Consider the following 27536-nt stretch of genomic DNA (forward strand, 5'->3'; position numbering starts at 1 on the left):
AAAAAATTGCAGGAAACAAAATGGTATCTGATTCCTTAACTGTTATAATGGAAACCAGAAGATAATGGAGAAATATTCACCCACTCTGAGGGAAAATCATCTTCAACCAAGAACCATACATCCAGCCAAAATATCAATCAACTAATATAAAAGCTGGATGAAAACACGTAAGACTTAACATCATTCACCTATTCTTAAGAAACTAATGGAATTTGTAACCTAAGAAACAAGAGAGAAAACCTAGTAAAAGACATGAGAGCTGTTAAGAAAAATTGCACCAGACAATTGTTAAAATGGGAAGACAGATTTTCTTAACTGCTGTAATAGGGAAGAGAGATGTAAGTAGAGCACTGAACTCAGCTCCAAGTTAAACAGGCACGAAAGGTTTTATTCATGACTATTGCAATAGAGGAGAGAAATTGAATTCAATTACACTGAAATAAAAGTTGGGAGGATTTTTAAATGCTGGGGTGAAAAGTACCTAAGGACATTATGGGGAAAGTTAGTCAATGTGATTAGGCCATCTGTGTTTGTTAATTGTTGCTTCTCAGAGTTAGTTTTCTACCTACCCACAGGCACTGAGAGATAGGGATGCTCTCTTTCTTGACCATTACATTTCAAAGAAATGGCTCAGAGGGCCTTAAGAAAGACATTCCTGAGTTTTAGAAAATTTGCATCTTGAAGGAGCAGACAAAGAATTTATAATTGCAAGTTTTCTAGAGAAAGTAAAGTCAAGGCCTGTACTCAGGAAGAAACCTGCTTAGTCAAACTGAGGGGAATGTGAAGGTCATCTTAGTCAAATACAGAAAACTGGGGATCCAACAGAAGAGAGAACTAATGATATTAAGTGAAGTCCATGTCCAATTTTATGTATCAATTGCATACAGCCTGATGAAAACAGAAGCCTGTGAGATTCCAGCTCAGAGGTCCCCAGGAAAAGATACACAAGTTAGAAAATAATTGATCCATTCTAAGGTGTTAGACCAAGTAGAATTTAATATTGAATGACTTTTTATAGCTCTACTGGTCTTTTTAAAAAGAATTAGTGATAGAAATACTACAGAAAGAGAGTAAAAAAATAATAAAACATGCCACAAAATGTAGAGGAATCAATAACACAAAGATAACTGGAAAATCCCCAAATACTTGGCAATTAAAGATACATTTCTTTTTTTTTTTTTTAGGTTTATGCATTTATTTTGAGAGAGAGTGCACACCAGAGTGGGGAAGAAGCAGAGAAAGGGAGAGAGAGAGAGAATCCCAAGCAGGTTCTGCACTGTCAGCACAGAACCTGACTTGGAGCTTGAATTCATGAACTATGAGATCATGACCTGAACAGAAATCAAGAGTCAGATGCTTAACTGCATGAACTACCCAGGCACCCCAAGGTACATTTCTAAATAGCACACAGGTCAAAACAGAAATCTTACACCTGGGGGTGTAACACAAATGTGTTAACATTTGAAATAACCTACTTGGGACATCTAGGTGGCTCAGTCAGTTAACTGTCCGACTCTTGATTTCGGCTCAGGGTATGATCTCAAGCTTCATTAGATTAAGCCCTGCATTGGGCTCTGTGCTAACAGAGCAGAATCTGCTTGGGATTCTCTCCCTTTCTCCCTCTCTGCTCATGCACCTGCTCGCTCTCTGTCTCTCTCTCTCTCTCTCTCTCTCTCTGTCTCTCTCTCTCCCTCTCTCTCTCTCTCTCTCAAAATAAGTTAACATTTAAAAAATCAAAACCGTAGAACAGTGGAAAAAATCAATTAAATCAAAAGCTAGTTCTTTGAAAAGATCAACAAAATTGAAAAGCCTTCAACCAGGCTAAGAAAAAATTAGAGAAAACACAAATTACTAATAACAGAAATGAAAGAAGGGGCATCACTACAGATCTCATGAACATTGAAAGGATAATGAAGGAATATTGTTAACAACTCTATGCCCACATATTTTAATAACCTAGGTAACCTGGACAAATTCCTTTAAAGATATAATCTGCCAAAACTCATACTAGAAAAAATAGATAATTTTAATAGGTCTATATCTATTAAAGAAATTCAATAAATAATAACTTTCCAAAACAGCAAACTTCAGGTCCAGATGGTTTCACTGGTAAATCTACCAAACATTTAAGAAATCATACCAATTCTCTATAATCTGTCCCAGAAGATAGAAACAGATGGAAAACTTTCTAACTCACTTTATGAAACAAGCATTAACCTAATACCAAAGCCAGACACAGACATTATAGGAAATGAAAACTACAGATAAATACTTCTAATGAACGTACATGCAATTATCCTCAACAAAATATTATCAAAATGAATCCGATAATGTACAAAAAGAATTACATACCACAACCAAGAGGGATTTATGTCAGATATACACGACTTGTTCAACATTCAAAAATCAGTTAATGTAACCAAAAATGTAGACACTTTTTGTTTAGCCATTTTCAGGTTGCAAAGGATACTTTGAAGACTTTGTGAAGAGGCTTGAAAGAAAGAGAGATTGCTTGCTCCCTCACCCCCTTTCCTGCCCATAGAGATCATGTGACTCACAGCATACTTCACTCCAGAGGAATCGTCCACCCAATCTCCAACCCCCCTGGCCATTTCAGCTGAACACTTTCATACCTTCAGTGTGAGTGAGTGTTAAAGGTCACAAAACCTGATTTAAGGTATTTTCTATGCAGGATCTGCCTAGTTAATTCAGCATCTCATTTTAGAGTGAGAATAGTTGGCATCTATTAACTTGTAGCACTATCACTGAGATTGAAATAATTCCATTTAGAATTCATCTTCCTTGACTTGCTGAGTAACAGAACATGTTCACTGTATTCCTTTTAGTCATTCTCTTTCTGGAAGACAACCTTTATCCATGTGCCATTAATAGTTCCATGTTTGTGTATGTGATTATAAGCTAAGTGCAGAAACTCTACCTTCTATTCCATTTATACCTACACATCACCTAACGTGCTTAACTTCATCTAAAGAGTGGTTGCCTTATTATCTCCACCCTGCAAGAATTTGCTAATGATATTTCCTAATAAATGTTATGACCAAGTAATATGTTTTATTAAGTAAAGTCTTATAAATATTAGCTTTAGCCACATTACATTAAATTTTGCCAAACTGAAGTAAAAATTTAATATTTAAAATGTGTAAAAGGTAAAAGTTCTCAGGTTGAGAATATAGCTTATTTAAAATAAGATGAACTTCACTTGATAAAATAGTTTAAATCACTCCTTTTGTAATAAATTATAAGTCCTCAAAAGTAAGAACTCTTCAGTGCTACAATTAATGTCAGTCACTGATAATTTTACTAATAAATATTTTTATTTATATTATTGTAGTCAGGCCAATAAATGAAACCTACTAGACACAGAACTTTCTTTTTTTTATTTTATTTTATTTTTTTTTAATATATGAAATTTATTGTCAAATTGGTTTCCATACAACACCCAGTGCTCATCCCAAAAGGTGCCCTCCTCAATACCCATCACCCACCCTCCCCTCCCTCCCACCCCCCATCAACCCTCAATTTGTTCTCAGTTTTTAACAGTCTCTTATGCTTTGGCTCTCTCCCACTCTAACCTCTTTTTTTTTTTTTTCCTTCCCCTCCCCCATGGGTTCCTGTTAAGTTTCTCAGGATCCACATAAGAGTGAAACCATATGGTATCTGTCTTTCTCTGTATGGCTTATTTCACTTAGCATCACACTCTCCAGTTCCATCCACGTTGCTACAAAAGGCCATATTCCATTTTTTCTCATTGCCACGTAGTATTCCATTGTGTATATAAACCACAATTTCTTTATCCATTCATCAGTTGATGGACATTTAGGCTCTTTCCATAATTTGGCTATTGTTGAGAGTGCTGCTATAAACATTGGGGTACAAGTGCCCCTATGCATCAGTAGTCCTGTATCCCTTGGATAAATTCCTAGCAGTGCTATTGCTGGGTCATAGGGTAGGTCTATTTTTAATTTTCTGAGGAACCTCCACACTGCTTTCCAGAGCGGCTGCACCAATTTGCATTCCCACCAACAGTGCAAGAGGGTTCCCGTTTCTCCACATCCTCTCCAGCATCTATAGTCTCCTGATTTGTTCATTTTGGCCACTCTGGCGTGAGGTGATATCTGAGTGTGGTTTTGATTTGTATTTCCCTGATAAGGAGTGACGTTGAACACCTTTTCATGTGCCTGTTGGCCATCCAGATGTCTTCTTTAGAGAAGTGTCTATTCATGTTTTCTGCCCATTTCTTCACTGGGTTATTTGCTTTTCGGGTGTGGAGTTTGGTGAGCTCTTTATAGATTTTGGATACTAGCCCTTTGTCCGATATGTCATTTGCAAATATCTTTTCCCATTCCGTTGGTTGCCTTTTAGTTTTGTTGGTTGTTTCCTTTGCTGTGCAGAAGCTTTTTATCTTCATAAGGTCCCAGTAATTCACTTTTGCTTTTAATACCCTTGCCTTTGGGGATGTAGACACAGAACTTTCAAGTGGAACTAATAGTTTTATTTAAGATGCTTCCTTTCTGCCCATAAAATACAGTGAGGGGAGGGAGAAAAAAAAACCCCACATTTCCAAATGGAAAACTCCAAGTCAGTCCAAAATAAGCTGACTAACATTTATAAAGTAATTCTCATCCTTATAAATTGCCTTCTTGCAGGAAACAGACCTTATCCTGACTTTTAATATTTCAATGCACCGATCTTGGTGGATGGAGAATGGACCAGGATGTACGGTGACATCAGTGACACCCGCACCAGACTGGGCCCCAGAAGACCATCGCTACATCACGGTCTCAGGGTGTTTTCTGGAGTACCAGTACATAGAAGTGGCTCATAGTTCCCTCCAGATTGTCCTCGCAGTAAGTTTTGACAGCCAACCTCTCCTTCTAGTGCTTCCGGAATCGTTTTATTTCCGTGCAAATTCAGTGCACACAAATGGAATCTGTGGATAAAGTGTGGCTATTTGCTTTTTTCTAGTTAATGCCCCTTCAATAGGGATTTGTCAAGTTAAACCAGGGCATAGTAAAAAGTAATCAATCAGTAAATCAATAAGTAGGCTTTGGCATCGTCAGCATTTTACATAAGAAATCCAACCATCCAAGGTTTGATCATTTGGCTTTTGGTAAACAAGAGTTTCCCAAAGATTCTTGCAGAAAGATCAGAGAGCCTTCACAACTAACATGCTAAAATGCCTGGATTTATAAGATTTCAGTGGATACTTTTCTGCCAGTGCTTATTTCTGTCTGTGCTGCTAGCCCCTGGAATTCTTCATTTGCCCATTTTCTTCTTCCTACATTTTCTGAAGGTATGACGCATCATCTGTAATCATTTCCCCTCTTTTTCAAGCAGTTCAGCTTTTCATAAATTCTACTTCTAGGACTATCATGCCTCCATATTTCATATTATTAAACTAACAAAGAACTCTCCCTCCACTAGGAGTCAGTAGGAGTTATAAATGATTCCTATGTATTTGTATACAGTATTTGTAGAGCATATCTGTATAATATATCCCTGTTGTATAAAACATATTATTTTACATTGTATCACTATGACAGAGATAAACACATACTTTTCTCCAAAAGGACTTTTGCGAAGGCTAAATGCATAATTTTGTAGGATTTATAAAGACAACTTTATTATACATGTCTCCATTTATTTATTACAGATCCTGTAGGTATAGTTCTACTTATATTTTCCTTAGACTCCATGTAGATCTGCAACTGCTATGCATAGCCTTGAAATTGTTAATGACAAATAATGCAAATAGAATCTGCTCTTTGCATTTCTTCAGTTAATTACTTTGGGAATGATATTAAGTCACAATTCTTAAATAACAAGACATAACAGGTTGTGGATAGAATGGCATAAATTAGTTCACATAAAATTCTTCTAGGACAACAAAAAGGAAGACCATGTGAATGTGTATGTATCTGATTATGCAACTAACATATAGTTATTATATTTTTTAAAAGGAAGAAAATATATACATGTGTATACATACATACACATACACACACATAAATTACAATGGGCTTAGTGCTAGTAAATATTACCAAATCTTTGTGACTAAAAACCATAAAGGTTTATTTTTATGGATCAGTATAAACTTCTGCCAGTGTCACTGTCACTAAGAACACAAGGTTGGTAGAGTAAACACCATCTCAATCATCATGGGTTGCCATGCCAGAGAGCAAAGATACATCTGAAGTGTCAATATTCGCACAATCACCCTTCTCCTTGGAAAGAGAAGCTCATTGTTTGTATTCGTTGTCACTAGTCCCACCCAACCAAAAATTAATCCCAACTAGTCCCACAGTCCCAACCAATCACAAAGGTCAAGAAAGAAGGAGAATGTAAATTTTGGGACATCAGCATAAATTATTTCCACAATATTTGAATTACGTTTTAGCTGCAGCATTGCGTACTCTCCCTTCAATATGTGCAACCTGAGACATTTCTTAACTAACACATCCTTCCACAACAGTCTTAAACGCTAGACTCATCATTTTAATTATCTTGAAAAAATAAGGTAGATTTGATGGGACAGAAAAAATTATTTAATTAGTTAAAACCCTATTTAGATGAAGTGTTCATTCTCAAAAGAAAAAAAATAAAATCTTTCTGGTATTTGGGGACAGATTATGTGGTAGAGAGGGCTTTTAGATAAAAATTCCCCCACTGGAACTCACTTTTTTACTGTACCCACACATTTTGGAAAATTTCCACTTATGTGTCAAGTATATTATAAGGATATAGTTTATGTGCACAGATAGTTATATGTGACCATTTTAGAGAGTTGAATTAATGTGTGTATGTAGAAACTATATTCACAGATTTATCAAACCCACATAAAATTTTGGCACACAGGTAATTTGCATGGAAGTATATGTTGAGGCTGACCTACTGCCCAAAGAAAAATTATCTTTACATAAGCAAAATTATCTGTAAATGCAAAGTGGCAAGAGTGTAAAGAAGACAGAAAGAGTGTCCTTAAGAGCACACATGGTCAGTATTTCAAGCTACTCCTAATTGAGTGGAGAACTAGTTTGAGCAAGCCATCACAGGATGCAGCCTCTTTACCCTCATAGGACCCTCATAGGGGGTCTGTACCCTTTCTACCTGTTTCTTTGGCAGTGCTGACTGTGGATCACCTGAGAGTAAGTTAGGGACAGTGTACCCAAGCCAGTTACTTGGAGAATTTTCAAAGACACTTTTTGCCTTTGGGCTTGCCGTACAACACCTGCTGTAGAGAAAACCTAGCATTTCTTAACTAGAGTTTTCGAAGGGAAACCAAAATGGCACTTATCCTGAACAATTTGCTCCACCTACTAATTGGAAGCCTTCCAACTAGATTTTCCTGTAGTCATTCTGATCACTTCTGTTGTCATGGTTGAGAGATGGAATAGTGTTGGGGCACCTGGGTGGCTCCGTCGGTTAAGGTGTCTGACTCTTGATTTCAGCTCAGGTCATGATCTTGCAGTTCATGAATTTGAGCCCAGCATTGGGTTCTGCACTGACAGTGTGGAGCCTGCTTGGGATTCTCTCTCTCCCCCTCTCTCTGCCTCTCCCCTGCTCACTGTCTCTCTCTCTCTCTCTCTCTCTCTCTCTCTCTCTCTCTCTCCCTCTCTCAAAAGAGAAATAAATAAACAAAATTTTTTTAAATAAAAAAAAAGATGGAATAGTGTCTTGAATCTCTGTTCCTCCACTTTACATGTTACGCAAATGATACCCCGAACAATCCGATGTTGAATTCATTGGGTCCTATGAAGATTTCCTGAGTGCTTGTCCCCTGTTGGCATCTTAAGCAGCAAATGACAGGATCCCTAACCTTGACGATGTCACAATCAAAAAGAGGGCAAGGTTCCTCAGGATACAAACCAGGTGCAAATAGGTATATTTTGGGGATTGTAGTAGACAGAGAATACACTTTGTGCAGTATATAACATAATATTGTCTTCTTAGCTCCATCCTGCTTTTTGTAAAGTCAGCTAAATGCCCACTTCTCCTTGTTTCCACCAGTCTTTGAAGCTGCCCTCTCTTCCCGGGTATCTGGCTTGAATCTGCCTTCGCTCTCCCAGCGACGGCTCTTGCCTCACTCCAAATCTCTCTAGCTCATTTCCTCCAACTTCACTCAGCCTTTCTTTCACAGATTCCTGACCCCTGGCAATCCTGTCACCCTGTTGTTCGGTTTTCTGCCAATCAACTCTTAGCTGATTTGGAAATTAGCATTCACAAAGCCCACATTTGCATCGCACATACATAAGAAATCTTCCATCTACAGCCAAAAGAAGACAAGTATAATATCCACATAATTGGGAGGAGGGGCTATTAATCACGCAGCCTCCAGCCAGGCAGAGAGGACTGCCAGAACACCATAATGATGAGCCAGGTGTGAGACTTGAGCCCTCTCCTCCTTCGGCAGGGCTTTCTTCTAGTTAGTATCAGATATCGTATTCAAAAGGAATACAGGTGTGCACAGTTTTAATAAAACCAAAAAAAAAAAATCCACACTTACAAAATAGATCAAATAAATATGTATGGGGAGAACCAGGGAGGAGATCACCTACAGAGATGGTGTTGTTCTCACTACAAAAGAATTAAGGGGATTTCTTCAAACAACGTGTGATTGCAGCTGCATGGTTTACAAAATGTGTTCACAGGAATTAAATCTTTTGATTTGTGTAACAGTCCTGTGAGGGCTGCAAAACAGGTTGAAAGCCTTTCCCAAGATTTCTTAGCCAGTAGGGAAGATGGACATACTGACCCAAGTTTTTTTCTGGTACCAAGGACAGGAAATGGACTACAGTCTGAATGCCAGCAACAGCTGATTGGAAATGAGTTCCTGAAACCCCCAAATTCCGAGCTTATCAGTGGCAAAGAATGCCATGATTGATTAGCCATGGTGCTGAGGGTGAGGGGAATGAAGGTGTGTGTGCCTCATACTTGTTATGCACACACTATACCTCACTTCCCCTAACCAACACAATGAAATCAGAGGATGTTTTACAAGAAAGTTGAAGTAAATGAAGCTTTAAGGGAAAAATATTTATCAGTTACTGAACTAAGTTTATATTTTAAAATGTATGTTACAATTTCAAATAATACATTGAACAAAAAACAAAACAGAAACCAATACTTAATTCCTCTTTTCTCTGGTTACTTCCAGAGGACCAATATCTCTAAATTTGAGATACGCCGCTCCAACCAAAATTTCTGGGTATTACTTCCAACACACTTCCAAGTCTGCAGCAGATTGATAATTAATATATTTAGGATACCAGAAGAAGATATTGGTAAAAATTTAATTAAGCCTACCATTTCCCAAACAATTAAAATTGGCATAGAAACCATGTACAAATTAGCAGAGACTTATAAAACACTTTAGAAAAGGTTCTAATATTTGGTGCACTGTTCATAGATAAAATAGGATCATTGTCAAGTTCATCCTTCAGTCATATCTAGTCTATCTATTTGGAAAACTTTGTATTTTTTAAAGTACATGAAATGATAGAAACCATTGTTTTAAAAATTGTGGTAAAAAATTTTTTTGAAGATAAAACGTGTCTTCAAATGGATGGAGCCACAGATGTTTCTAGTTATTCCCAGTTAATAATGGTATATATTTGACATATGGCTTGGTAAGACTTGCCTAAGTATACCATTGGTGAGAAATTTTCAAAACCTTGAAAGCCTTTATCCGAGTTAATGTGGAATTGTGCTGGGAATGGCTCAGGAGTATTTTTTTGAATGTTGCTGAGTGTGTGGTGCATGGATGAAAATGAGTTGCCTTATTGATCACGCCTCACTTTCATTCCTTCTTTAATCTGGAAACACATATTCATAAAGATTTGGTTGTCAGAAATTTGGGTCCTGATTTGAATGTAGCTTGCGACATTGCCATTAAACTGGTAAATAGCGAATCTGAGTTGCGTACTTCAATCATTTTGAAGGGATGTGTGTTTTTAAGTGGCAGAAGGTGAATTTCACATCACAGCAGTATTCAAATTTCATTGGATGTATTTCAAAGACTAATATGTCTCCTCAAAATATGTTAATATTTATAATATGCTGAAATAAATAGTCCATTGCCGCTATTTAAACTAATGGTGAGGGGGCACCTGACTAGCTACTTGGTAGAGAATGACTCTTGATCTTGGGGCCATGACTTTGAGGCCCACTTGGGTGTAAAAGTTACTTAAAAATGCATTTTAAAAATAAAAAATAATGATATAAAATATCAAACATCAATTTCAAATGTATACAGTTTTTAAGTGATTTTTAAGAAAAATTTTTCAGGACATATGGAAGTAGAAATGCTTAAAGACCATTACACTAACACAGTGGTTCTTGAGGCACTTGGGTGGCTCAGTCTGTTGAGTATCTGACACCTTGATTTTGGCTCAGGTCATGATCCCAGGTCATGGGATGAAGCCTCATGTTGGCCTCTGTGCTGAGTGTGGAGCCTGCTTAAGATTTTCTCTCTGTCTCTTTCTCTCTCTCTCCCTCCCTCTCTCCCTCGCTTATGCCCTCTCTCTCTCAGTACGAGTCTTAATGCTGGCTGAGAATAGAAATGATTTACTCACTTGTTTAAAAGAGTACTATAAACATGATCTACTTCTAGAAATGCTATGCCCTTAAGGCTTGAGGTATGGCCTAGATGTTGTAATTTTGAAAATCTTCACCAGACATATCAATGCTTTCCCTTTCTTTTTGCTACTGATCCTGCTATAGTCCTAAAGTGCTCAGAAACACATGATGCTTGGTCAAAAAAAAAGAAGAAAAAACAACAACAACAACAAACATTCTGTAATACCAAATAGGTGCCACAGCTCCAACTACTCCAAGAGCTCCTTCCTGGAAGTTGAGAGTCATTTCCCTTTGAGTATCGCAGGGTCTACCCTATTATCAAGTACTGAATCTGCAGACCTACACTCTGTCTGCCATATCTCAACGCTAAAGAGTGACTTAGTGAAGAGCTTGAACTGAAAACTGAGTCTTCTGATTCCTAGTCCAGTGTCCATGACTCTACAATAGTTTTCTTCTTAGGACAGAAATGCTTGCTGCCTGTGATAGAAATAGACAGAATGACAAGCACTTGGTTTCTTTCCTAGCTCCTATGCTGGGTCAACAGCTTTGCTGTTTGGCTTGGAATGTTATATATGCTGCTCCAGGTCTAGTTCTCTGGATACTCATACATAGACTTACTTGTCAGAGAGTAGTAACCCAATAAATGAAATAAATGTGATTTGTCTTTCTGTAACATCAGAATAGTTTATAAAATACTCACAAAATTATAGGAAGAAGAACCAAATTATAATTGTGAACAAGGGATTTTTCCAATGTCAGCATTTCTGAAATAGGAGAATGAAGTCAGTGAATAGATTGGGAATGGACATTTCTTGGCAAATTTGAGTGCTGCACAGCATATAAACAACATTCCACAAATTAATTTTAACACCTGAACTGGGCTTATTCCTGAATATTAAGAAACATCAAGACCTGTTGATGCTTCTGAAATGGGCACGTGTGTAACTTTCTAACCTACTGTCGGTTCCTCTAGACAATAATAAAGTTACCTCAACACTGTCACTCAGAACATGGCACTCTGATGTCTTATCCACAATCATCAACCAAGTTTTTGTTAAAATTAACCCTGAGAAATCAGTTATCATATTCTCACTTTATTTTGCTTTATTTCTGAAAGGTGCCCTTGTAAATTAGGGAGTAGTTTTGTGAGTCCATGAACAAGCAGAGTGCAAGAACTTGAATAGACTCTAAAGTCAAATTAAGTCTAAGACGTTTTTGCTTTTAATATTCTCTGGTATTCCCTACATGCAAAGTCAGAAACATAAGGTAAAATATTCACAGTTTGGGAGTAACAATCCTTAAATCTTACACCCAGCTGTATAATAAACTATTTTGTAATTATGAACTGAATGAGATAATTCTTAAGAAATTGCCTGAAAACAATAAAAGTGGTATTATTTATTTTTTCTTTAGCTCGGTATCTTCCACTGCTTATTGAAAATACTATTATTTTTAAAGACTAACTCATAGCGATGTGCAAAAATGAACTAAGTCTTACTTAGTTTACTTACTCCCCAGATAGGACTGTGATTCTTAAAGCCAGTGTGATACTATTTACTGTACTGACACACTAGTCTACACAGGGGTAAGTTTTATCCCACATCAACCATTATCATCAGTGTGCAATATCTGCTTCTCTATATAATGTTGAAAGCAGTTATTTACCCCCAAAGCATAACATCACTTGATCAAGAGAATGCTTGGACACATCATGAAGTAAAAATACCAGCATATTAAAGATGGTAGTGAGGATTATAAGCTGCAATAAATCACCATTAATTAGGTTTCCTGTAATGATATGAGATTTAAGTTAAATTGTCTGAAATTGTGCAAAGCACCATGTACAATCCAATTTCTTATATTTAATTTTGTAATTATAAAATTATTTCAGGGACACCTGGGGAGCTCAGTCAGTTAAGGGTGTGACTCTTGATTTTGGCTCAGGTCATGATCTCATGGCTCATGGGATTGAACCCTGTGTTGGGCTCTGCACTGGCAGCGAAGGGCCTGCTTGGAATTCTCTCTCCTTCCTTCTCTGCCCCTCCCCAGCTTGTATTCTCTCTCTCTTCTGACTTTCTCTCTCAAAATAAATAAATAAACTTTAAAAATAAAATAAAATAATTTCAGAGTAAATAATAAGGTATACTGAATCATAAGTTATTTCAAAAGGAAAAAAGTCTATATAAATATACTAAAATAGAGTAAATTTTGAAAACCATGATAAGCTATTGGCCTTGAACAAAAGGCTACCATCTTTCTTTGTAATATATAATATCATTGTCTTTTAGGACATCTTTCCAGTCATAATCAACTATTCTGATAAAAAATTTTTGAGAAGTAATTCTTTGATGGCAATTTCCTCTTCACTGGAAGTTCTAAACACAGTGGTATAATAATAATAGTAGAATGTGTAAGTGTTTTCAAATAACAGCAAGGCATTCTCAAAGGAAGGTTGCAAAGATTTATAATGATCGCTATAATATGACGGATAATTTATTGTTTAGCATGTTATACTCGAGTGAAAAGAATAAAAATATGGGAAAACACACTTAAGCTAAATAATGTTTACACAATAGAAGAAGAGCAACCTGTGATGTTCCTTCTCTACCTTTTGTGTTTACCAATCCTATAAATAGGATTTTAAACCCTACTATTGTCAACTCACACGTTCTTCTTAACAACTAGGTATATGATTCCTAGTCTTCATTATCCTCCTGCTTATTCCTGCCCTTGTGGCATCATGGTTGCATTTATTTTGACTCTGCTATTTGTTCCTCTCTGACCTTTGTTATGACTCTCAACCCATAGTTAAATTTCTTGAGAACCAAGACCACAACTTTTTGCACACATATGTTTATCACTTGTAATTTTCCCCTAACTCTATTCACAGTATTTTATGTTATTGTACCTAAAAAAGCAGCTATTTGCCACGTGATGATCTTGGTCAATGCTAATGGCAAATATGGCTGCAAACTCAAGGACTGAATTAAAGAGTGTCATGGCTCCAAAGATATTTTGGTTTTCTTTATCTCTTCTTTTATTCTGAAATGTCTACCTTGCTCTACTCTCCTTATTGATTCTTAGTCTCTCCACCTCTTAAGTTTAATCAGCTTCTTATCAGCAATTTTATAAATACAAATTGTTTCTTTTACCCCTAACTTTCCAGTGTCCCCCTGTCATTTATCTTCACTTTTCCTACCCATTTTCCATAACTCTATTGATTTCTTCATCGCAGAATTATGGGTAGATTCTCTTTTTCCTACGTTCTAAATTTTACAAATGATACTTGCTGGAATTTTACACCATTCTGTTAGTCACATATCATATTTAGGTTGATTTAGTCCTAATCTACTATATCTGTTACAGGAAAATCAATTTTAAGTGAAATTACACTGTGAGGTATAAAAAATTTCCATGTCAGTGACTCAGTGGCTGTTCATGTATTCATTTTCAGCAATGTTTTCAGTTCATAAGTTTAGGAAAGCCTGTGTTGCTTACAAATTAAAAGCTTAGAGACAAGTTGTCAAAGGAAGCAGAACACTAAGAAGATAGTAAGGGCACCTCGGTGGCTCAGTCAGTTGAGCATTCTCACGTTGGTGGGTTTGAGCCCCTCATGGGGTCTCTGATGACAGCTCTGAGCCTGGTGACTGCTTTGGATTCTGTGTCTCCTCTCTCTGCCCCTTCCCTGCTCGTGCTCTGTCTCTCTCTGTCTCTCAAAAAATAAAATGAAACATTAAAAATTTTTTTTAAGGAGATAGTAAAAGAGTGGCCAAAACTAAATGAGAAAATATGTTTAGACACACCTTTATTGTCCTTTAATTGTGAGTCTGAGGTATGAATTAGAATGACATAGCCACATGATGCCCACATTTTGGGGGTTCAAACTTATGGTCTTAAAGCTTCAGAACTGCTGTGGTACTTAATCTGGGTCTGAGTTGGAAGAATTTAAGGATGAAGTTAATGAAAATATAGTTTTGTGCATCATTTTAACTATCATGTATAAAACATTTTCACGTGCAAGTTAATCGTGCTGTGTCAACAACTCTGTGAAGTGAACGGGGTGAACTGTGAGTGCCCTGCCAGTGTGGCTGGAAAAATTATTGGAACATTTCACCATATATTAAAAAATTATTGAAAGCTCTATTTAAAATATCTGCATGAACATTTACCTGAGATTAATCTTCACTTTTATTTTCCTTTTGTGATTCATTACAGATTCTTTTTCCCTTTAGACCCCAGATGCTTACAGATGTTAATCTCCAGAGAAGGGCAATGATTCTCCCAACAAAGGCGGTTTGTTGCTTGGCTTTGCTTCACTGAAACCCAGTCAGAGGCTCTGATGACAGATAGTCTGCTTGTCAGCCTTGCTTCATGAATCCAAAGAAAATGGAACTTATCAGAAGCTGAGCCTCAAGCACAACCTGTGCCTCTTATTTGGGCCTTTTCATGCTAGGTTTGGTGGAGGTCTCTGTCTTTCATCATTTGGTTCACTGACAGAAAGAGAAGGGAGCTGTTGCACTTTTAGGTACCACTCTGCAGACTGCTATATTGCAAAATAAACAAACAATATATTTTTAGGGCACCACCTGCAGCAAGCAGCTGTACCAAACAGAGCAGAACCACTAAGGATGTGATTTGTTCCATTTAACATGAAGCCTTGAGGTTTAGAGGAGAGGGGAGGAGAAGGTTCTATGTATACAACCCACACATCCGCAATTTCAACTGAAGCTGATTTTTTTTTCTTTTTTAGATTGGAATTGAAGTATCATTATATCTCTCCTCCTTTCCCACCCCACAACCTCTGGTTGAAAACAATTCTATTATTGGGCTTATAACTGTTAACTGAGAAAATCATTTTTCTCTGCCAGTAAACTTCCTCTTCCATTCAAGGGCAATTTTCTCTCAAGCAACCTATACTTAAATGCCAACATCTGCTATATCTAAGCTGTATATAAATGGTGTCTGGCATTTACATGATGCCAATGACATGATTAGAGAAACTCATACATTTGGCTTACATGGAATTTTCTTCTTATCTTATAGATTTCATCTATTTCAGTCCTTCTTCGGGATCTGTCTGCCTCTTTAAATGTGCCATGCAAGTCCAAAATACTCTGAAAGCTGAACTTTTAACTCTTATTCTGGTTGACAATTAACTCCTATCTTTCTAGGCAGTAAAGCTGCGTAGCACATTGTGATAAAATTCCACCATATCTGCATTGTCTGAGCACCCAGAATTCTGAGGCTGATGCAAGGGATATTTTAAGTACTTGCTTTTTTCCCCTAGATTTAAAGATCCCCTCATTCTCTTAATGGCTATTGATTCTGACCTCACAAACCAAAGTCACCATTTCATTTTGAGTTCTTCTAGATGAGCTGGGATAAATATAATTAAATTATGGATGACTCTGGAAGCAATCCAGGTAGTTACAAATTGAGGTCATTTTAAGTACAGAGGTCATTTAAATCCAGTTACCTTTAATATTAGATTGGCCACCAAGAACGATATGATGTTCAGCTTTTTCTTGACAGTGAACACATTTTTAAAAGAGTGAGGAAACTTGCCTAAATATTTAAGAGGTGAACTCCAATGCCATCCTCAACTTCTCCACCACTGACTAGATTCTTAGTCTGAAGGAGAAAAGTCTATTGACCATCTTCTTGTGGCTCATTAACACTCTTTGGTGGGACTTGTAGATATTGCTCTAAGATTCAGAGAGGTGAGATGAAGAGATTACAAATCTGCAATGATGCATGCCTCCAGTTAATAGAGGAAATCAAATCCTGTGAGCCAGGAAACTAAATTTCCTCTATTATTTTCACCTGCATCATTAAGATGATGATTTTTTACAATACTGGGCACAAAATAAATTCCTGCCAAGAGTGTTGAATGTGAGAACTGCTTCCCTCTCCTTCACCTTTCTAACATATTAGAAGACATTTTCTGGAAAAAAGCCCAGACTGGGTTTTGCTAAATTACGTCTGCTGCTGCATCCCCGTCGATCAGACAAGTTTCTCCTTTGTGACTTATGGGACAGTGCTTCTCACTGTAGGTCGCTGAAACTGGAAAACCAAGGGAAGTATCTTTAGTTCCAAAGAACCAAAGACCTTTAGTTGGAGCATCTTTATGTTCCACAAGAGTCAGTTAGATTGCTCTTTAATTAGTAATTATAGTACACCAAATATTCTTCAGGGCTTTCAGGGGAATATTAAGAGAGAGATAATAAAAGAGAGAAAGCCTTTGACCATGAGGCTTAGTGAGTATGGAATGAGGGAGAGGACTGAGTGAGGCAGGTGTAACTGGATATTGAATCAGGTTAAAAAAACATGGATGGCAAAGGAGAGGATTCACCATTTCATACAGCTGAAACTGTGTGCAAAGGGTAGAGAGACAAACATTAGGCACCTTCTCTAAGCCTCAGTTTCCCCATCTGCAGTAGGCTTAACTCGTTGGGTTTATGATTGTAATTATGATTACTGTTGGTTTTGGTGGCAAAAAATATATAACATAAAATCTCTCCTCTTTACAAAAGTTTAATTGTACAATACACTATTGTTATGATATGTACATGATTGTACAGTAGATCTCTAGAACTTTTTTATAGTGCTTGGCAGAACTTTATACTTACTCAATAGCAATTCATAATATCCCCCTCCCCTCAGCACCTAGCAACATGATTTTACATTCTGCTTCTTTAAGTTTGACTATTTTAGAGACCTCATATAACTGAAATCTTATAGTACATATTTTTCTGTGACTTACTTATTTCTCTTAGTATAATGTCCTTGAGGTTTATCCATGTTGTCACAGACAACAGGATTTTCTTCTTTTTTTAAGGCTGAATAATATTCCACTATATGTATATACCAAATTTTCTTTTTTATTCCTTTTCAAATTTTTATTTAAATTCTAGTCAGTTAATATATAGTTTAATATGGGCTTCAGTTGTCACATTTTCTTTATCCATGTATCAGTTAATGGGCATTTAGGTGATTTCCGCCTCTTGGCTATTGTGAGTATACAATGGCATATATTTCTTTGATATTCTATTTTAAATTATTTTGGATAAACACCCAGATTTGGGACTTCTGGGTCATATGGTAGTTAGTTCTATTTCTAATTTTTTGAAGATTTTTCATTGTGTTTTTCATTATGGCTGCATATTTTACATCTTCAGCAATAGAGCACAAAAGTTTTTATTTATCTGCATTTTCACCACCACTGTTCTGTTTTGTTTTGCTTTGTTTGTAATAGCCTTACTGACAGTTAGGAGGTGATATCTTATTCTGGTTTTGATTTACATTTCCCTGATGACTAGTGACATTAATTTACATTTCCCTGATGACTAGTGAGATTGATCATTTTTTTTTTAATCTACATTTTAGGGGTTCCTGGGTGACTCAGTTGGTTAAGCGTCTGACTTCAGTTCAGGTTATGATCTCATGGTCTGTGAGTTCAAGCCACACGTCGAGCTCTGTGCTGTCAGTTCAGAGCCTGGAGACTTCTTCAGATTCTATCTCCCTCTCTCTCTGCCCCTGCCCCACTCATGCTCTGTCTCTCAAAATATGAATATATGTTTAAAAAATTTTTAAATTAAAATATATGTTTTAGACTTTGTATGTCTTTTTGTTTCTAATGTCTGTTCTGGGGTTGCCTGGGTGGATCAGTCAGTTAAGCATCTGACTTCGGCTCAGGTCATGATCTCATTGGCCATGAGTTCAAGCCCCAAGTCAGGTGCTGACAGCTCAGAGCCTGAAGTCTGCTTCAGATTCTGTGTCTCCCTCTCTCTCTGCCCCTCTCCCACTCACACTCTGTCTCTTTCTCTCTCAAAAATAAGTAAACATTATTTTTTTAAATATCCATTCAAATCTTTTATGCATTTTAAAAATTTGGTTTGGGGCACCTGGGTGGCGCAGTCGGTTAAGGGTCTGACTTCAGCCAGGTCATGATCTCGCGGTCCGGGAGTTCGAGCCCCGTGTCAGGCTCTGGGCTGATGGCTCAGAGCCTGGAGCCTGTTTCCGATTCTGTGTCTCCCTCTCTCTCTGCCCCTCCCCCGTTCATGCTCTGTCTCTCTCTGTCCCAAAAATAAATAAACGTTGGAAAAAAAATTTTTTGAAAAAAAATAAAAAAATAAAAATTTGGTTTATTAGGGTTTTTTTTTGTTTTGTTTTTTGTTTTTGTTTTGTTTTGCCATTGAGTTTTATGTGTTCTTTATATATTCCAAAAATTAAATGCTTGTCAGACACTTGGTTTGCCAACATTATCTTCTATTCTTTAAGTTGCCTTTTTATTCTGTTGATTGTTGCCTTTGCACGCAAAACCTTTTAGTTTGATATAGTTCCACAGGTATGTTTTTGCCTTTCTTGTCTGTGCTTTCAGTGCCATTTCCATGACCAATGTCATAAAGTATTTCCCCTGTATTTTCTTCTAGTTCTAGTTTTATGGTTACAGATGTAAGTTTTTAATGTTTAAAATTTTAGTTCTTTTTGAGTTTATTTTTGTGTAGTGTATAAGAGTGCAGTTTCATTCTTTTTCTGTGGATCTCCAGTTTTCCCAAAACCTATTTGTTGAAGAGATTATCCTTTTGCATTGTGTATTATTGACACCTATGCTGAAGATCAGTCGCCTGTATATGCATGGGTTTATTTCTGGGCTCTCTATTCTGTTCCATTGGTCTATAGGTCTGCCCTTGTGCCAGTACCATACTGCTTTGATACCTATAACTCTGTAATATGTTTTGAGGTCACAAAGTGTGAGGTCTCCAACTTTCTTCTTCTTTCTCAAGATTGCTCTTGCTATTCAGGATCTTTTGTGGTTCCATAGACTTTTGGAATTGATTTTTTCTATTTCTGCCAAAAATACTATTGGGAATTTGATAAGGACTGCATTCTTAATTTTCATTGCAGGTAATTTTTTGTTAGTGTATAGAGATACCGATAATTTTTGTGTGTTTATATTTTGTGTCCTACAATTTTGCTGAATTCATTTATTAATTATAACAGTCTTTTGTGGAATGTTGAGCATTTTCTGCATGTAAGAACATGTTCATCTGCAAATGGGAATAATTTTATTTCTTCCCTTATGATTTGGATACCTTTTATTTCTTTTCTTAGCTTTAGTTAGGATTTCTAAAACTGTGTTAAGTAGAAGTGGTGAGAGTGGGCACATCCTTATTTTGTTCCTGAGCTTTGAGGCAAACCTTTCAGTTTTCACCATGGAGTATGATGTTAGCTGTGGGCTTTTCATATATGGCCTTTATTATGTGATCTATTTCTAGTTTGTTGAGTGTTTTTATCATGAAGGGGTGCTGAATTAAGTCAATTTCTTTTCTGCTGAATCTTTTGAGATGATTACAAAATTTTTATTCTTTGTTCTGTTAATGTGACGTATCACATTGTTTGATTTTGTATGTTGAACATCCTTGTATCCCTCTTGGTCATGGTGTATGATTCTTTTAATGAACAGTTGAATTCCTATGTTCCTCATATCTTATTGAGTATTTTTGCATTTTGATTCATCAGGGATAATATTGACTCGTAGCTTTCTTATTGTGTGTTTGTCTAGCTTTGTGTTATGGATGAATGTTTATATTCTCCCCCCCAAAACTGTTATGTTGAATTCCTGTCCCCCAATGTGATAGCATTAGGAGATAGTGACTTCAGGAGGTGAGTAGGTCCTGAGAGTGGAGCCCTCATGACTGAGATTAGTGCCCTCATAAAAGAGACACCAGAGAGCTTTCTTACCCTCTCTATCATATGAAGATACAGGGATGTCAGAGTCTGCAAATAAGAAGCACACCCTCACCAAATGCAGTTCCATTGGTTGGTGCCTTGATTTTAGATTTCCAGCCTCTAGACTGCGAGAAATAAATTTCTGTTATTTATAAGCCATCCATTTATAGTATTTGGTTATGATAGCATGAACCAACTAAGGTGGAAATTGCTACTGTGACAAATATCTAAAAATGTGAAAATGGCTTTGGAACTGAGTAATGAGTAGAGGCTGTAAGAATTTGAGGTACGTGCTAGAAAAAAACCTAAATTGTTAGCAACATAATTTTAAAGGCAATTCTAGTAAAGGCTCAGAAGGAAAGAGGATAGCCACAGAAAAAGCTTCTTTTTAGAGAATATACATGGATGGGAAAAGACCTGATGAAGTCTCAGAAGAAAATGGGGAATATTATTGGTCAATGGATAAAAGGCAATCCTTAGCATAAAGTGGCAACAAATCTTGGCTGACATGTGTTTATATTCTAGTACTTTGTAGAAGATAGAACTTATGAGTGATGAAATTGTCTATTTAGCTGAGGAAATTTCTAAGGCAATGTATGAAGAAGCAACTTGGTTCCTCTTGCCTAGTAATAGTAAAATGCAAGAAGAAAGAAATGGCTTAAAGATAGAGTTGTTAAACAAAATGGAACCAGAACTTAACTATTTGGAAAATACTCAGCTGACCAAATTTTTAAAAAATGAGAAAGTGTGCTCAAAAGAGAACATTAAGGGTGTGGTCAAGCAACAGTTTGATGAAGAGATTAGTATGGACATGAACACCAACCTAATCAATCATCTCTGGGGAAGCCAGGTTCTATTCTTAAAGACAAGGAAAGAAGTACTCCCTCAAAGGAAGTTCCAAGATAAGGTCTGCCACTTCTACCACCAGGGGTGAAGGCTGGTGCAGAGTAGGGGGATACAGAGAGGTCTTAAGGAGTGGAGCTGCCTTTCTGATTAAGGTGGGCCAGGATGCCCCTGTCCACTGCCTCAAGGGTGGGAGCCCTGTAGAGAACTGCAGTGTGAGCTGTAACCAGCAGAACCATGAAGGTGCAACCACCTGATGCCATTGGGTCCATGGCCTTATCCTGGAAGACCCTTTGGTATACAACCCCTGCCCAGGAGAGCCAGAGAGACACAACTGTCACTACAGTGGGTCCAACAGGTGGAACACTGAGTCAAAAAGGATTACTCTCAAGCCTTATGGTCTAAAGAATTTGCCTGTTAGGCTTTAGATTTACTTGGGACCATAATCCCTTTCCTCTTTTCTGTTTCTCCCTTTGGAATGGGAATGTCTATCTTATGCCTATCCCATCATTTTATTTTGGTAGTACATGACTTTTTGGTTTCACCAGTTTATAGCTGGAGAGAAATTTGCCCCAGGATGAATTGTACCTTGATTTTTACTCATGTCAGACTTCTATGATTTTTAATAAGACTTTGGAATTAGTTAAAACTTTTAGGGCTATTGGGATGTAAAGAATGTATCTTGTGTATGAGAAGGACATAAATTTGGGGGGGGGGGACCAGAGTGGAATGTGATGGACTGAATGTTTGTGTCCTCTAAAATTGATATATTGAAATCTTAACTCCCAGTGTGATGTTACTGGGGGACTAGGCCATTGGGAGGTGATTAGATTATGAAGATGAAGCCCTCATGAATGAGATTAGTGCCCTTATAAAAGAGACACCTGAGATCTTTCTCACCCTCTTTGTCATATGAGGACACAGGGAGAACCATAAAGTGAACTTTTACCAGACACTGAATCTTCTGGTGTATTGATCTGGGATTTCCAGCCCCCAGAACTGTGAGAAACAAATTTCTGTGGCTTATAAGCCACCCAGTATAGTATTCAGTTATAGCAGCCCACATGCTTAAGATACTTTGGTATCAAGATAATGCTGACCTCATAAAATGAATTTTGAAGTGTTCCCTCCTCTGCAGTTTTTTTTTTTTTGAATATTAAAGAAAAATTGTCATTCTTTAAATGTGTGGTAGAACTCTCCAGTGAAGCCATCTGGTCCTGAGCTTTTCTTTTCTAGGAGTTTTTTTTTTTGGTTACTAATTCAATTGCCTTACCAATTATAGGTCTGTTAAAATTTTCTATTTTTTCATGATTCAGTGTGAGTAGGTTGTATGTTTCTGTGAATTAATTCATTTCTTCTAGGCTATAAAATTTGATGGCATATACTTTTTATAACACATTCTCATTATCCTTTTAATTCCTGTGGCATCAATTGTCAAGTTTCCTCTTTCATTTCTGATTTTATTTGAGTGCTTGCTTTTTTTTTCTTGGTTAGTCTATCCACTTTGCTGATGTTTTTAAAAACACAATTCTTAGTTTTGTTATTTTTTTAAATTTTTTGTCTATTGTCTCTTGTTTATTTCTGCTGTAATCTTTATTATTGTCTTCCTTCTTCTAAGTTTATGTTTTGTTTTCCCCTTTTTTTAATGTTTAATTAAGTTTGAGAGAGAGAGAGCTGGGTAGGGGCAGAGAAAGAGAGGGAGATAGAGGATCTGAAGCAGGCTCCACACTGACAGCAGTGAGCCTGATGCGGGGTTTAAACCCACAAACCATGAGATCATGACCTGAGCTAAAGTCGGATGCTTAACTGACTGAGCCACCCATGTGCCCCTATTTTCCTAGTTCTTTAAGGTATAAAGTCAGGCTGTTTATTTTATTCCATTATGGGTGGAGATGATAATATAAATCTTAAATTTGTGAAGACTTGTTTTGTTACCTAACGTGTCATCTACCAGAGAATATGTATATGCACTGGAGATGAATGAGTATTCTACTGCTCTTGGCTGGAATGTTCTCTGTGTCTGCTAGGTCCATTTTGTCTATAGTGTTACTGAAGTTCTGTTTCCTTATAAGCTATGTATTGTCGATTTGGTGTTTCTGTGAGGGGAAAGAGGGTCTGGGGTTTTCTATTCCATCATCTTGTTAACATCACTCCCCAAACTTCATTGGGTTTTGTGTGTAGGAGTAAAATAAAATAAAATGATTAATGTTTTTTTTTATTTGTTTTTAAAGGTTTTTTTTTTTTTTTTTTTTTTTTTGAGAGAGAGAGAGAGAATGGTTGAGGGGCAGGCGGGCAGATAGAGGACCCAAAGCAGGCTCTGTGCTGATAGTAGCGAGCCTGATGTGGGGCTGCAACTCATGAACTGTGAGCTCATGACCTGAGCCGAATTCAGATGCTCAGCCCACTGCGCAACCCGGGTGCCCTGATGAGAATGTTTTTAAAATGTCTATTTCTTCCACAGAGTAAGTATTCAGTAAAAATTAGCATTATTATTGTTCTTATCTTTCTTATACGTGAAAGGAAGCAGTCAGGGTTATTTAGAAAAAAAGCAGAAGTTGTGACCATTAGGGATTTTCACAAATGAGTTAGGAAATACAAGCGTGTCAGTTAATAAAGAAATATGAAAGTTAGACCAAATGCTTAGATGTAATCTCACTTACCTATCTAATTTTCTTTTAGGTGATGATAATTAAATTTTCCTTCTATTATATTAAAGATTTCTCTGTAATACTCCAGTTGTAAAATGGCATAAGTAAAAACCAAAATGTGATGGCTTTTTGAATATAGAACTTTAAAAGATGATAAATCAATAATATTTACCATTTGTAGAATATTTGTCCTTAAAGAAACTTATCACAGATCTTCTAAGAAGTCTTGTTTCCTTCAAATTTCCAAAAGGAAAGACAAGCAGATGCTATGCTGGTTTCTGATAACTTCACCAGAGTCAAGGACAGAATATGTCAAAGACAGTATATGTCTGAGAATGAAAATTACATTTAGTTGATGGCATTTAGTTTGTTATATTTGTTAACACTAACTTTATGAAGCGTTTAGGTAAGAATCAATTATTCATAGCATGATATATAGTCAACACAGTATACAGGCATGAATGTCAGAATGCCAACAAGCAGGAACCAAATTCTTAGGATTTTACTTCTTAGTGGTACTTGGCTATAAGGTGACTTTCCTTGAAAGATCACACAAAATGAAACGTTGCACATTCAAATACTCAACACATGCATACAAAAATCATTCATGCAAGTAGGCAAGGGTATTACAAGACAGCCCAGAATTTGGAATATCTCTTTTTCTTGTTTTTACTTAGCACTTGCCTAGTAAGAAATAAAGAGTTTTAATAAAACCAACTGCTAGACCTCTTTGATTAATACTTTTGCTGAGACAAAACTATAAGCAAATTTTAAAGTGATCGTCTTCCCCCTTGGAAGTGCAATAAGATGTCATCTATCTTTGCTTAGAAAATATTAATAAAATAAAATGAGAAAGAAAGTAAACTAACAAATAGGTATATTTAAAATATACTGTCATTTCATATTTTAAATTTTTTTTCAATGTTTATTTATTTTGGGGACAGAGAGAGACAGAGCATGAACGCGGGAGGGGCAGAGAGAGAGGGAGACACAGAATCGGAAACAGGCTCCAGGCTCTGAGCCATCAACCCAGAGCCTGACGCGGGGCTCCAACTCACGGACCGAGAGATCGTGACCTGGCTGAAGTCGGACGCTTAACCGACTGCACCACCCAGGCGCCCCAAGTCATTTCATATTTTAAAAGAAAACAAAAATTAAGCCAAAATATTCATCTAGATAACAGTATAAGACAATTCTAGTTAATCTCATTCTAAACATCATTTTAAAGCATCAAAAATTTAGAACAGATAATAGAGATCATTTAATGTTATTGCTTGGTTTTTTAGAATGAGAACACTGAGTCAGACAGCACAATGGCTCCAGGGTTGGGACTACAAGCGTAGTCTCCTGTGCAACAAGGCACACTCCTTCACTTCTTATTTTGCAACTCTAAGTGTTATTTTCTTAACTGACAACTTCTTTTATCTTTTATGTAGAAAAGAAACATCTTTTGAAAAATTTTATGGCTTCTATTAATGAAACCAAAGAGTGTAAAATCATGTTGATTATAGGAAAAATTGGAGGACAAACAACTGAACTCAAATTGTTTTAGAAACTTTAGATTTCTTCCTTCAGGTCTCTTTCCCCCCACCTAGTGGGTACCACTAACCCCTTTCCTGTTCTGAACCCAGATACTCATTCTACTTCCTATTCTTTCAAATGAGAAGGTGGAAAGAACATCTTTATATCACTTAAACACAGCATATTGCTTAGAACAGATTAGTATGTAAGAAATGTTTATTTTAACATACAGAATACTCTCAGCCAGCTATCACATTTGAAGACATATGCTTCTAAAGCAAGGAGAGCTTTACTGCCCCTTCATAGGAGCAAACAATATGCAAATAAATATGGGATTCTAGAAGAAAAATCTAGAACTCAGAAGAATGGCATTAGGGATGGCACTTGTTGGGATGAGCACTGGGTGTTATATTTAAGTGATTTGTCACTAAATTCTACTGAAACAATTATTACACTATATGTTAATTAATTTGGACTTAAATAAAATTAAAAAAAAAAAAGAAGAATGGATTTTGATAGTAGAATTGAGTTACCATGGCAGGGAATAAGGATGTTGTTTCTGGCATGGGGAGAATGTTTTCAAAATATTCTTTAAATTATTTCTAGTGGATGAGTTCCTTTTTCTTCTAATTGGAAGAATTACTCAATAACAATAATGTTCACCATCATCACCAACATCTTTGATTGAAATTTTATGGTACCAGATACTTCCCAAATATCTTTATATTAAATATTTTATTTATTAAATTGAAGGTAATAATGGGACTTACTTTATGAGATTGTTGTGAAGTTTAAATTACTTAATATATGTAAAAGGCACTAAAGAGTTCTTGGCTAATAGAAAGCATCCAGTAAATGTAGCTGCTGTTGATGTTATTATATTCCTTCCTCTTTTCCTTTCTACCAAAGCTCTCTTCTGCAGGCTAAATGCCCTTTATTTTATCAATTACAGCTTAGAGGATGTGGGTTTTGGTCTTTAAGACTATGGATGGAGTCTTATCTCTGTAGAGTCAGCAATTTAAAAATGACAGCTTTGTCCAAAAACAAACACAATGCTGTAAATGTTGTCCAACTAACTGGTTTTTAGTCTGCCACTCTTGAAAAGGTATTTTTCTCTGAGTTGGATAGTACTTTGATTAATTTAATTGAAAACAGATGTACATTTTGTAACACTGAGAACAGAGACTGCCTAAAGAGATTGACACGTTCAATGATTAGTGTTTACCCACATAACGTTCACCTCTAAAGCTGAAGTTGGGCGATGCCACCTGGCTGAGGGATTTGCTTCTGTGTCCAGTGATGGCACTGCTTACTCTGGCTGGAGGCAGAAGGAAGATCAAATTCTCAATCCAGCAAAAGGCGAGTCTATACTGACCTTTATATCCTTTGTTTGGGGTCAAGTTGCAGGTCCAGGAAGCAATTTGATTACAAATTCCAGTCATGATGAAATCCCATTTCACTTTTATTTTGCTTTATTTTGTAATGAAAGATCAAGTCTTTAAATAGCTAAGGAAAACATGTCAAAGGAGATTAAATAATGAGATCTACAGCTGGAGTTCTCTGTATTAATCACTTATGATCAGTATATAATGGTCTGGGAAGAGTTGAGAACATTTGATTACCTTTATTAGCAACATTGGTCATTCCTTAGGTCCCTTTGGAAGGCAAGAAATCTTTGCGTATCTGATGCTAGCTTTATATGAGGCCCCAATTGGAGATTTATATAAAGAGTAGGCCAGCACTGGCTTTTTTCTTGTCCAAGTTCCTGGCACGACCACTGCATCACCACTACAATCTTCTTTCTTCATTCATCCTTTCCTGTTACCACCCACCCTGTTGTGCAGCTGGCTAATGCCTCAAAATGCTGCCGGGTCGATTAGGAAATGCAGAGAAATGCTAATGTAGCTCTCCTCTTCTTGAGGAACTTGAGGCTCAGCAAAGCTAGACTTCTAAATGTCCTGGCAACCTACAGGTGTGCACAGTTACCTTGACTCAATCTGTATTCCCTTCATTACTCTGAAAGATAAAGATCTTTTTATATACTTTGCAGAAATTCAAGTTTCTGTGAAGTCCCTAGTCCTACCCTTTGTCCACTCTTTACTTGGTTTGTTTATGTTTTTAAATGGTTTTTTAAGTTATAAAAATATATCTATAAAGTTATCTTTTTGAGATTATTCTTCAAGTGCTTCTTTTGTC

At 36.7% G+C, this 27536-nt stretch overlaps 1 protein-coding gene across 5 annotated transcripts in view; it reads left to right on the forward strand.

Annotated features, from left to right (window-relative positions):
* Positions 1–27536, forward strand: part of NKAIN2 (sodium/potassium transporting ATPase interacting 2) — a 996706-nt gene that overhangs the window by 818881 nt on the left and 150289 nt on the right. For all 5 annotated transcript variants that reach the window (XR_005790022.1, XR_005790023.1, XR_005790024.1 and 2 more), the window contains one exon: positions 4668–4868. Coding sequence is in view for 2 of the 5 variants with exons in the window: in XM_040474539.1 (XP_040330473.1) it covers positions 4668–4868 (201 nt within the window). In the remaining 3 variants the exon portion in view is untranslated. The remainder of the gene's footprint in view (positions 1–4667; positions 4869–27536) is intronic.

This window comes from Herpailurus yagouaroundi, unplaced genomic scaffold (genome assembly GCF_014898765.1).
Source record: "Herpailurus yagouaroundi ecotype Mexico unplaced genomic scaffold, PumYag 139, whole genome shotgun sequence".
NCBI classification, from domain to species: Eukaryota; Metazoa; Chordata; class Mammalia; order Carnivora; family Felidae; genus Herpailurus; species Herpailurus yagouaroundi.